General features: G+C 45.5%; 1 protein-coding gene across 2 annotated transcripts in view; it reads right to left on the bottom strand.

Moving 5' to 3' along the window:
• The window catches only part of LOC147007285 (putative serine/threonine-protein kinase SIK1B), a 44432-nt gene that overhangs the window by 16912 nt on the left and 14353 nt on the right, over positions 1-13167 (bottom strand). For both annotated transcript variants that reach the window (XM_085867425.1, XM_085867424.1), the window contains exons 5-7: positions 12420-12485; positions 4768-4838; positions 4574-4630 (exon numbers count right to left, since the gene is read on the bottom strand). In XM_085867425.1, coding sequence (XP_085723551.1) covers positions 4574-4630; positions 4768-4838; positions 12420-12485 — 194 coding nt within the window. The remainder of the gene's footprint in view (positions 1-4573; positions 4631-4767; positions 4839-12419; positions 12486-13167) is intronic.

Genomic DNA, 13167 nt, shown 5'->3' with positions numbered 1-13167 from the left:
GTCAGTTTTCGTCGGAATCCATCCTTGAGTTTTTGAGATATCACAGTCACAGACAGACGGGTGAGAACATAACCTTCGTTGGAGGAGGAAATCGAGCCATGTGTCCATATAGTCACGGCTAACGCTCACAGATTATCCAGGAAATAAATCTCATTCAAGTCTCTCTCCACAACCGATTGTTAAACAAAGTCTGACCAGCGATAGCCAAGGATTCTCCGAAGAGACCGATTCCTGAAGAAGTGAAGTCTTCATCTCAGGGGCATGGGCTTGGGTCAAAAACACAAAAACCACCCAACACCTGTTGATGAGACCCCCACCAACAGTACTCCAAACTCATGCACACAATCACCCATCAATGCTCAAGCGACCTCAAAGTCCTGCCAACATCCCCAAACCTCTCTATCTCCATAACTTTCAGGCACCTGTCCAATCCAAATTTAAACTCATCTCCTGTTTCTGCTTCTACGACCTTTCCAGGAAGACCAGTCCATGCATTCACTACTCTGAGTCATCGACCCCTGCCTTACTACCGTCTTAACTGTCCTCTTCTTTACATTCAGGCTATAACTCCTGGTCCTATCACTGTCTTCTCTGTTGAGTAATTCATCTGCACTTTCTTCATCTCCACCTTTCATTATCCTAAACATCTCCATGATATCTCCTCGTAACCGCCTCCTTTCTAAGGTATAAAGCCCTGTCCCCTTTAGCCGCTTCTCACCGCTGAGTCCAGCTTGGTCCTGAATCAATGTTGTTGTCCTGTGCTGAACCCTCTCGATGTCATCTACGTCCTTCCGGAATTTGATCAAAACTGCACACAATGTTCTGGATGTGGTGATGAAGTTTCAAAAATAAAATGGGGTTATAGATTGTATTCGGAGGGAGATCATTTATAAATCACAAGAGATGGCAACACCACTCCCCCTCATCCCACTGCCTCCCCTCCCCGTGTGTGTGTGTGTGTGTGTGTGTGTGTGTGTGTGTGTGTGTGTGTGTGTGTGTGTGTGTGTGTGTGTGTGTGTGTGGAAGGGTGGGGGTGGGATGAGGGGGTGTGGTGGGTCAAAGGTGAAGGAGCAAAAGGGGAAGGGGAGGAGTGGAATTAATGGGTGGGGCTTGTGTTGGTGGGGCTTGTGTGGGTTTGGTTTGTGTGGCTGGGGCTTGTGTGGGTTTGGTTTGTGGGTCATTCCATGTCAAATCATCAAAGAATCTGCCGTCATCTCTCAGATTTTTGTAAAACTTTGGGAACCAATTGGGACCCATGAAAAATGGCAAGAACTCAAATATTTTTGCTTACAGCCTCTTAATTAGTGAGATACAGACTAACGAACATTGGACTAATGAGCACGACGTTGCAAATTCAAATGGCCATATCTCTAAAAGTATAACATCTTGAGAGCTGGTTTTGGTGTCATTTTAAAGGTATTTTCATGCCCTATGAATTTGTCTGGGCAACATTTTCCAACCTCCAACCACAAAAAAAGTTATCACAAAATATAAACTTCAATCGTGAATCCCCAAAAAATGTGTCCTTCAAATTTCCTCAAATTCATTCCAGAGGTACCTTATGATGTCAAGAAGCTTCCACATAAATTTTGTGATGGGCCCTCCAATAGTTTCTGAGATATGAGCAATAATGTACATGTATGTATGGCATATAGGTTCGAAAATCAGCATTTGTTATGTATTATACAATCAATAAGTGAGTTCAAGTACACAGTGTTCACTAACCTGACTTAGGCTTTCAATTTCCTCTTCAATGCAGCAACAGCAGCACTTGTTTCTTCCCCTCAGGCCCAGTTGAAAATGAAAGTATATGATACTTCAAAGCAATTGAAGGTCGTTCCCTGTGTTCCCTGTCATGGCTTGGTGAGAGTGATTGTATAATACATTACAAATGCTGATTTTCGAACCTATATACCATACGTACATGTACATTATTGCTCATATCTCAGAAACTATTGGAGTGCCCATCACAAAATTTATGTGGAAGCTTCTTGACATCATAAGGTACCTCTGGAATGAATTTGAGGAAATTTGAAGGACACATTTTTTGGGGATTCACGATTGAAGTTTATATTTTGTGATAACTTTTTTGTGGTTGGAGTTCGGAAAATGTTGCCCAGAAAAATTCATAGGGCATGAAAATACCTTTAAAATGACACCAAAACCAGCTCTCTAGGTGTTCTACTTTTAGAGATATGGCCATTTGAATTCGCGACATCGTGCTAATTAGTCCAAAGTTCGTTAGTCTGTATCTCACTAATTAAGAGGTTGTTAGCAAAAATATTTGAGTTCTTGCCGTTTTTCATGGGTCCCAATTGGTTCCCAAAGTTTGACAAAAATCTGAGAGATGACGGAAGATTCTTTGATGATTTGACATGGAATGACCCTTGTGTGGATGTGGCTTGTGTGGATGGGGCTTGGGTGGATGGGGCTTGTGTGGATGGGGCTTGTGTGGATGGGGCTTGTGTGGATGGGGCTTGTGTGGGTGTGGCTTGTGTGGACGAGGGTTGTGTGGATGTGGCTTGTGTGGATGTGGCTTGTGTGGATGTGGCTTGTGTGGATGTGGCTTGTGTGGGTGTGGCTTGTGTGGATGGGGCTTGTGTGGATGGGGCTTGTGTGGGTGTAGCTTGTGTGGGTGTGGCTTGTGTGGACGAGGGTTGTGTGGATGTGGCTTGTGTGGACGAGGCTTGTGTGGAAGTGGCTTGTGTGGATGTGGCTTGTGTGGATGGGGCTTGTGTGGGTGTGGCTTGTGTGGGTGTGGCTTGTGTGGATGACGCTTGTGTGGATGGGGCTTGTGTGGATGGGGCTTGTGTGGGTTTGGTTTGTGTGGACGGGGCTTGTGTGGGTGTGGCTTGTGTGGGTATGGCTTGTGTGGATGGGGCTTGTGTGGATGGGGCTTGTGTGGATGGGGCTTGTGTGGGTGTGGTTTGTGTGGATGGGGCTTGTGTGGGTTTGGTGTGTGTGGATGGGGCTTGTGTGGATGGGGCTTGTGTGGGGTTGAATTGTGTGGACGGGGCTTGTGTGGATGTGGCTTGTGTGGATGGGGCTTGTGTGGGTTTGGTTTGTGTGGGTTTGGTTTGTGTGGATGCGGCTTGTGTGGATGCGGCTTGTGTGGGTGTGGTTTGTGTGGGTGGGGATTGTGTGGGTGGGGCTTGTGTTGGTGGAGTGAAAAGAGGGGTGGAGTCAATTAAAAAATAAAATTATTTTCAATTTCTTATGTTTGTCTTTTGTAATTCCTGTGAATAATATGAACCTAAAAGATCTTTCCCCTCTAAATCACATAATTTGTAAGTCCAAGGAACTGTACTGATTACATCAACAATTTTAAAAAGTTCATTTGTCCATCGCTTCGTGTAACCTTTTTCAAAATGAGATTTCCACCTGCATATTCTTACTATATCACCAGCTTTTAACTTTGACTATATGTCATTCATTTCTTTTTCATATTTTAATTTTGTAAATGTTTCTGATGGTTTCGTTTTTGGTCAGGTGTGAATCGTATCGTTGCACTCATCCACAATGTCCTGAATTATTGAAAACCATTGTTGAGAACCGAGTTCAGTGAACTTTTTATATCGTCTCTCTCTTAAAATGCGATTGAATAGCTCAATATCAACTGCTTTTCCTTCATTAAAGATACTGTATAATGTAATGCTGTTATTTTAAGGAAAATTCAAAAACGTTTTGTTGTAGAACTCTGTGCCCTCATCAGTCTACAAGTTTTTAGGTTTCTCTTTCTTTTATTGAATATCTGTTGGAAAGCTAACATTAGAGTATTACTTGTTTTATTTTTCAAATGAACAACCCACGCATATCTACTCCTCAAATCAAACACGGTGAAAGCATACTTGAAGTGAGTGGGCAGGGGAAGGAGTGGGAGGGGCAGGGGAAGGAGTGTGAGCGGGTTGGGGAAGTAGTGTGACCGGGTTGGGGAAGGAGTGTGAGCGGGTTGGGGAAGGAGTGGGAGGGCAGGGGAAGGAGTGCGAGTGGGCAGGGGAAGGAGTGCGAGGGGCAGGGGAAGGAGTGCAAGGGGGCAGGGGAAGGAGTGTGAGCGGGGTGGGGGAGGAGTGGGAAGGGCAGGGGAAGGGGTGGGAGGGGCAGGGGGAGGGGTGTGAGCGGGCAGGGGAAGGAGTGGGAGCGGGTTGGGGAAGGAGTGTGAGTGGGCAGGGGAAGGAGTGTGAGTGGGCAGGGGAAGGAGTGTGAGTGGGCAGGGGAAGGAGTTTGAGTGGGCAGGGGAAGGAGTGGGAGGGGCAGGGGAAGGAGTGGGAGGGGCAGGGGAAGGAGTGGGAGGGGCAGGGGAAGGAGTGTGAGTGGACAGGGGAAGGGCTTGGGGTGGAATGAGGTTGAGGAAGGGTGAGAGGAGATCCTGGCGTTGCCAGGCAATGCTGAGTACCTTGGCTCATGCTGAATATCAAGCAAGGAAGCAGCATGTATCATTTTACAAGTCTTTGGTATGACTTAGTCACGGTTTAAACTACTGATCTATCAGACTTGGAGTGTACACTCCAACTGTGTCACCAGTGTACACTGTGTCACCAGCCTGAACTAATAAGCCTGTGGTGCCGTGAGTTACCTTGATGTCCAAGTGAATGATATTCTGGCCATGCATGTACTCGACAGCAGAAAACAACTAGAAGGAGATGAAAGGGGTTAAAACATGCATGGAGACGGATTTGTACTTTTTAATGTTGTTACTATTTACTTTTTATGCTCCAAGTTGTGCTTAAAAACATCACAAGTGATGCCAATAAAGTTCATTGAGCTCACCTGAACCATAACATGCCACGCTTGTATCTCTGAAAGTCTCTCATATTTCAAGAGAATGTCAAAGAGTGAACCTGCACACAATGATAGAGAAGCATTATTAGGACCTTTTAATCACATCAGCATTTTGGAAATCAGGCCAGTTTACACCTGTTCTATTGGTCAGTGAGACTGGCCAGGTTGGCCCATTCGCAGTATCAAATCTGATTTGATCGGTAATTATCAAGTGTTTGATTGGGTGGTGATACATTCTCAAAAAGGCACGAGTAACCTGGCATTCCTTCTGTGAAGCATGACACAGGTGTATCTCAATGATAAAACATTACAACAGTCTCACACACCGATCAGGAGAGAAATATGTTCTCGATAAACTGTCCTTTTCTACGATTTGGAAGCAGGGATGTTGCCAGGTTATTTGCTCGGGTATCCAAATAACGTTTCCTCACCTCAACCAGATTGTCAAAAGGCAGAACTCCGTTCTCAACAAAGAATGAGGCAGACACGTCATCACTTCAGATCATTATTCAATTTCATCCCCATCCCGACCACTGGTCCCACAGCTCAAGCTGGACTCTTGGTTCGAGGAAATTAAAATGTTTTGATTTGTTTTTATAAAACTTAACATTTTTTTTTCGCAATCGGACTTGGTGGTCATGGATGCAAGAATGGGGAATGGTCATTTTGTACCAGGTTCCTTCCAGTGAAACATACAACCACAGACCTGTCTACCCCCGTTAAGTATATGCATTTCTTCAGTTGCTTAATTCAGCAAAAGATTCAATCTGTTTGGATGACATTTGTTTCCCAAAAACATGACAAAACATCTGAAAATGCAAAGCCCATCCATTTTGTATTCGGACTTCTTCTTCTTCTTCCATCTGCTGAACGACACCTTTGACCTTTTGACCAAATTGTTCATTTGTCTTCTTCATATTCTCAGAATAAAGATTTCTTGAAAATATGTGACAAAAGCTCAAATGGTAAAACAGCTACAGCCTGGGCGCACGCACACAGACACGCACACACACACTCGTGATTGCAAAACCCCCTCTCCCGTTAACAAGAATAAACAAGAAAGAGCAATCAGAGATTGCAGATCATCACCAGGACTTCTTTTGTGTGGTGCATTTTGAGTGGTGCAAGTAAATGAAAGGTCATTAATTCCAGATCAAAAGGTCTAAATTGTCTTGGAAATGTGTAAATGTCAAAGGTCTAAACAGTTGAAAAAGTAAAATGGTTGAAAGGTCAGTTGGTCAAAAGGTCTATCAAAAAAGGTCTAAATGTATAAAGGGGTCAAAATGGAATTAAGAGTGAAGTGTCCAAAGGGTCTAAAAAGATTGAGAGGGTCTAACACTCTGAAGGGTGCAATATAGGGGCTAAAGGGTCAGAAATGCCTGAAGGGGTCTGAAGGGTCTTCGAGTTCTAAAGGCTCTGAAGGGTTTTTGGGGTCAAAGTTATTTTTGGGGTCTTGAGGGACTTCATGGTCTTGATGGATCTCCAGATTGCAAAGGGTCTAATGCCATTAATACACAGACTCATGTTCTGTGCAGATAGACAGACAGACAAACAGACAAACAAACGGACCCAAATGCAATACCCTCTCCTTTGGTGAGGGAAATAATTTGGATTAGTAGTGGAATTCACACATGTTTAAAGAGAGAGAAATAAAAGAGCACATATAACTCGGTGAACACCGTCACACCTTGATAGCAACCTTCATCTCAGGGTAAAGGACTAATTCTTGCATTATTTTTCTTACATTGCCAACTCTTGTTGAAATAACCAGAGAGTGCAGATAAAGTGCTGAGACTTGAGGCCTTAATACCTGGAATCTGTGTCTATGTTGTGACAGAAATGGGGTTCACCACGAGGGGCACTTCTCGGACTCTTTCTGACCTCAAGCCCTGCACGCCGCCGCACAGCCAATAAGTCCACAGCCCGTCAGGTTGTCAAACAACTACGGATGCCGATTGACACCGCCAAACATGGCAGGGTTCATACTCTTGAACAAATGCGTTACCTTCAACGAGTGGTTTGGAAATGCCAAATGAGGAATGTTCCCTCAGTGCGCACTGGTCTATATATTTTTGTATGGCCGAGCGGAACCATGAGTATGCCCTGGCTAACTGTGGAGCCAATCATTGGGACAGAACTTCCTGCCAATCTAATGGTGTATGAAGGGTCTTGAGGGTCTTTGGGGGTCAAAAGGGTCTTCAGGGTCTTTGTGGTCAGAAAGGGTTTTTGGGTTCAGGTCAGGTCAGGAATGGGAGCATGTGCCAGAACAGCGCGTCGCTGCGTCCACTTTCCGCTGGTACTCCAGGGTTCTCCGTCTGGCCATCCCCCAGGCAGATGCCAGGCCCATCCCCATCTCCTGAAGGTGATGTTCAACCTGCTGCAACCACGAGGCACGTGGTCGGCCCACTGGCCTCCTCCACCCCATGAGACGCCCTCGCTGAGAGAATCTGGTGAGCAGGATCAGCATCAGTAAAACAAGCCACATGTCCATACAGCCGCAAATGACGCTCACGGACTATGCAGGGAACAAATCTCATCCGAGTCTCTCTCAGGAACCGCTCGTTGGACACAAAATCCGACCAGCGATAGCCAAGGATTTTCTGAAGAGACCTGGTACCAAAGGAATTAAGTCTCCGTCTCAGATCCTTGGTCAGAGTCCAAGTCTCGCATACGAGCCTCGACCAAGGTATACAAAAAAAAAAAAAGTCTCGCATCCATAGAGCAAGACTGGATGGACCAAGGACCTGAAGACTCGGACTTTCGTCCTCCCGCACAGGTACCAGCAGTGCCACACCCCATGATCCAGTGAATCCATGACTCCCAAGGCCCGACCCATACATCTATTGACCTCTGACTCACAGCCAGCAGAGACATGAATATCACTGCCAAGGTAAGTGAACCTCTCCATGACCTCAACATCCTCACCACAAACAGACACAGACAGGACAGCAGCATCTAAGATGTCACCAAAAGCCTGGATCTTAGTTTTGACCCAAGAAACCCGTAATCCCAGCGACTCCGACTCCTCATTCAGCACATTGAGGGCCCCCAAAAGGATATCTAAAGTCTCCGCAAAGATGACTGCATCATCTGCAAAATCAAGGTCCGAGATCTTGACATTACCAAAGGATGCACCGCAGCTTGATCTCTCTGACATCCTCCCTAAAATCCAGTCCATACAAGTGCTGAAAAGTGTGGGGGCCAGTACACACCCCTGACAAACTCCAGTAACAACTGGAAATAAGTCAGAAATGGTACCACCACACTTCACAGCACTCTCAGTACCAGAGTGGAGTTCAGACATCAGATCTATCAGTTTTGGTGGCACCCCACGAAGACCAAGAATCCTCCAGAGGACATCCCAATTCACTGAATCGAACGCTTTACAGAGATCAACATAGGCTGCAAGCAGCCCCTGCCGAAACACTCGTCTGCGTTCAGTGAGGACACGAAGAGCAAGGATACGGTCATTCGTTGACCTCTTTGGTGTAAAGCCTGACTGCTCTGGACGCTGGAGCTCAAGCAGATGGTGGCGAACCCTATCATTAATTATCCGAGCAAAGACCTTGCCCAGCACTGAGAGCAGCGTCACCCCTCAGTAGTTGTTGCAGTCTTGGCGATCACCCTTCCCTTTCCAGAGCGGAACAACAAGGCCCCTCTTCCAATAAGTTGGGATGATGCCTGTGTTCCAGGCAAGAGCACAAAACTGCATGCAACGACACGAGTGCAGCATTTACACCAGCCTTGAGAAGTTCAGCATGGATGCCACAGATCCCTGGAGCTTTGTCCCGTTTCAACTGGTTCACCACAGCCCGTGTTTCCATAAGCGAAGGTGGACCACAGTTGATTGGAGGGTCAGCAACAGGGATTGTAACACCCTTGATGTCCAACTCGACAGCTGGGGAATCAGCCTGGTACAACCGCTCAAAGTAACCGGCCCAGCAGGCCTTCACTTCAGACTCCTCTGTCAAGAGCCTACCACTCTCTGCTCGAACTGCAGTGCTCCGAGGGATGGGCTTGGATGAACGCAATGCGCGAATTCCCCTGTAAGCGGGACGAGAATCACCTGTCCACAGGTGATGCTCTACCCCCTCACAGATTCCTCGCACATAGGCCTCCTTGTCGACCCTTCGTGCACGTACAGTTTTACGCCTCAGCTCCCTGAACAGCTCAGCTCTGCCATACAGCCTGGCCCTGCGACTCTGGTCAATGGTATCCAGTGTCCCTTGAGACAAAATTCTTCTTTGCCCTGCGGTGCGTTCCAAGACATCCACCGGCAACATCAAGGACAGTGGTCTTGAAGGCACTCCACAACTCTTCAGGACCCCCCAAAGCACCCAGACCCCCCAAGTGTCCACTCAGCCTGTTTGCAAACTCCTCAGCTACTTTCTCATCCCTGAGCTTGCCAACATCCAGCCGAGGCTGGGACAGTACCATTCTCCAGGATTTAAGGTGCAGCTTTATAGTTGCTACAACAAGCGTGTGGTTAGTATTGAGGAACTGAGCACTTCGGTAGACCCTGCAGTTCTGGATCATCCTCCAACGACCATCAAGGAGGACATGGTCAATCTCCTTTGCCACACCACCAGCGTTGGAATACCAAGTCCAGCGATGAGCTTGTGGGCGCTGAAACCATGAACCATCCACCCTAAGTCCATGACTTCTTGCAAAGTCAAGGAACATAGTGCTATTCTGGTTCATAGTTCCTGACCCATGGGGACCAACACACACCTCATAACCATCCCTATCAGTTCCAGTCGATGCATTGAAATCCCCCAAGACTAGAAGTGTATCTCGTCTGGGGCACTGATCAACCACAGACTCGAGTGTGGCGCAGAATGCATCCTTCACGGTGAGATCACTCGCCTAAGTCGGAGCATAAACAGAGACCAGGGAAATGACACCGAAGGAGTGACGAATCCTTAATCTCATAATACGCTCGTTGACCGGTGTTACCTCAATTATCATTTGGGTCAGCTTATTGGACACAGCTACAGCAACTCCTTGGGTATGGTAACCATCAGAGCAATCAGACCAATAGTAGGTGCAACCACCCACCATTATCTCGCCGCAAACCGGTCTCCGAACCTCAGCAAGAGCCGCAATCCCGATGTCCAAACGCTTGAGCTCAGATGATAACAGACAGGTGATCATCCTCTCTTAGGGATAGGACATTCCAGGCAACCACCCGAAGAGACCGCCTCAGGTTAACCCAAGGAGACTGCCGTCTGGTGGACGACACCTCAGCACCACTCTGACACACTCTCCCACAAACTGACCAAGGGATGTTACCCCGTGGTTTCCCTTCTATCATCAAAGATTGGGGGTCCCGAAGGCTTTGCTCCAATCCCGTCATCTGGTGAGCTGCCCTGCGAAGGGAAGCTGCACAGGAGGTACTCCCATGGAGTGGGTTTTCAGATTTTTTAGGTTTAGGGTTCGAAGGGGTCTTAAAGGGACTTCGGGTTTCACTTCTCGTCTTTCACACAAAGTCAAAACAAAAGATGGGATGAGATGAAATGGGCAGGATGGAAAACCATTTGCCAAATAAAACGAGGCACGTATCTGCAAGGCACATTAACCAATCATGAAGTACAAATGTACAGGCACATAAAGCAATCAAGAAAGGCACACAAGAGCAGATTCTAACCCTGAGCACTTATTTCTCCTTCTCCTCTTACTTATGTAACTAAAAACAAGACAACACACCAGACGAATCCTTCCGAGCAAACATAGATAGCAAGGAAAGAAGACAAAAAGGCAGAGCAAAACGTTTGATCAGCCTATTCCTCACTCTGGCATGCATCATTGGATGTGTGCCAATCCCATTTTTGGAATAAAATGAGGAAGAAGGAGGGGTAAGTAAAACAGAAGGGTGTGAGTGAGACTGTGTGCTATTAGCTGTGAGCTTTTGAGGAAACATGTGAGGTGCGAATGTAAAACCTCACCCAGAAGGGTCAAGAGGCAAAACATTGACAGCACTTTGGAATCATGATGCTCTTCTTGAGAGGAGGGAGACATATTTAGGAATTATTTAAGGGAAAGCAAGAGACAGAAGTGCAGTTCAGTAGTGGAGCTACCTCCCCATGCCAGGGACATTGCTGCTCATTCATTCTCGCGCCTCTGTCTCGTACTGGACCCATCGCTGTGCCGTTCACCCAGCACTGTCTGGCACAGCTTGTCCTGGCTCCAGCACAAATGGAAATGGTGGTCACTCCTTCTCGGCACAAATCGGCAGGCAGGTTGTCTCCAGGTCCGCAGCGCATTGCAACAAACACGAATGGTCTGGTGTTCTGCCTTTTAAGCCGCTTGAGAGGGACGGAAACTTCAGGCAGCAAATTTGTAGGGGGTGGAGTTTCCAGAAGCGCAGGTCTTGGCGTGCCCTTTGACTTGGCACAGTGCAATTTAATTGCTGCATTCACCACCCAATGCCCCCTTTTCCGTCAATCATTTCAGAGTTGGCCATTTCCTCTTCGTTGTTCACTCTTCCTCTCACGGTTTTTCCTGCCCAGCACTTTAAAAAAAAGTGAGGTGGGGAGTCCTTTGTCTAGAATGTGGTTGTGTGCAATGATGTGTGAGAGTTAATGAAGAAAGAAAGGGAATTTGTAAAGAATAACAGGTTTGTACCCGATGCAGACTCGATTGCATGTTACATGGTAATTTGGGGGAACAGAAGAAACCAAATTGATCTGTGGTACGAGTGACATGGCAACCACCGAAAATGAGCCATGGCCATGAATAAGAGGAGGATAATTGAAGAGAAGGAAGAAGACCTATCAAAAACCCCACACAATGCATCTGCCCCATTTCCCTTTAGACACCAGTTGGGGGTTTATCTGTGTACACATATTCACAGTATAACTGACGACAGGGACTTCGACGTGTCATGGATGTAGCGATTCAAATTGCTTCGGACTTCAACAGACTGCGCAAGGCTGAGGTTAAACAGCCATTCCCACAATGCTGCAGCAAAGAGAGACAACAAAAGGCTCCACATCCAGCCAAACATCATTTACTTCTGTTAGCACCTCCTGTGATGAGGACATAATGAAACAGAAGCCAACCACAGGAATTGAGTTGGGTTCACATAATAACCGGAAGTGGACGTGAGAAAAAGGTGAAATCCACACAAAATCACATTTCTTCTAATTTACCTTTTCATTTTAACATTTTCATGGAAGATCTCCAGACATTAGGAACATTCTTCATGAAAAAACACCCAATCTCTGTTAAGGTATGTGTATATATATATATATATATATATATATATATATATATATATATATATATATATATATATATATATATATATATATATATATATATATATATATATATATATATATATATGTGGCCACTTCTACATTTCCTTGAACTTCATGATTTTACTTTCATTTTGTACTTCCCAAAGTGCAAAAATGGAATTGCTCAACTTGTGATGTGTAAATCAAAGGTCATGATTGAATGCCATGTTTTCTGAAAGATGTGAACCTTTGACACAGAGAACAAAGTCTTTCAAACTTTTCATCATTATCAACGTTCCAGAATTTGGAGATATCGAATGTTTTAGCTGCTCAAGTGTGACGAGACTCGATGGGCACAAACATCAGCAGAGTTTTAAAAAACAAAGGAAGAAAACTTACACCCGTCCACAAACTCCACACACAGGACAGCATTTCCTTTCATTTCTGCTGGATAAAGCATCTTCACTGTTGGGGAAACAAAGTGTAATTCCAGTTAAAATATATAATAAACTCATCCAAAGACAAGATAACTGGGAATAACAATCAGGGATCGACTGAGCAGTCAGGAATTTCTGCACCGACAGAGAGGCCTGTGCTCAAAGAAATAAAAAAATGTTCACATTTTCAGAAATAGCAAAGGAAGGTGATTTTAGAATGTATATTTAAACATCGTATATTAAATGCAGAGGGTTGAAAGTCGATTTTAATTAATTCCCAAAAAGATATGCAGCAAAGTCACAGGGCTGTTAAACATTTTACCTGTTCAAAAACAACATTCACCACTGTTAAATCTACAGTTTCAAACTTTCCAGAAAATGGTTAACTGCATGAACAAATGTTCGTGTGTGTCCGTCAGTCAGTCTGTCCGTTACTCCGTCAGTCTCCTCCACAACTCCAAAACCATGAAACCTCATGGACCCAAAATTTGCCTGCATACAAAAGGAACTCCAAGATGGTGCATCAGTGAAAATTGGGTGTTTGGGTTAATTTAAACACCCCTTGAGAAGATAATTAACATCCTTATTTAATGAAACTTTGTCAAGGTTGATCCTTGTCACCTCCCTGTCTCTTGCTGGGGTCTTAATTCACCATTTTTTTGGCCTGCTCAACAATGCGATGACTTGGAAGAGGCCACAATGGTTTCTCA

Source organism: Eptatretus burgeri, unplaced genomic scaffold, assembly GCF_056783735.1.
Source record: "Eptatretus burgeri isolate ZD-2024b unplaced genomic scaffold, Ebu_testis_v1 Ebu_testis_scaffold_349, whole genome shotgun sequence".
NCBI classification, from domain to species: Eukaryota; Metazoa; Chordata; class Myxini; order Myxiniformes; family Myxinidae; genus Eptatretus; species Eptatretus burgeri.
This window is presented reverse-complemented; position numbering and strand designations above follow the sequence as displayed.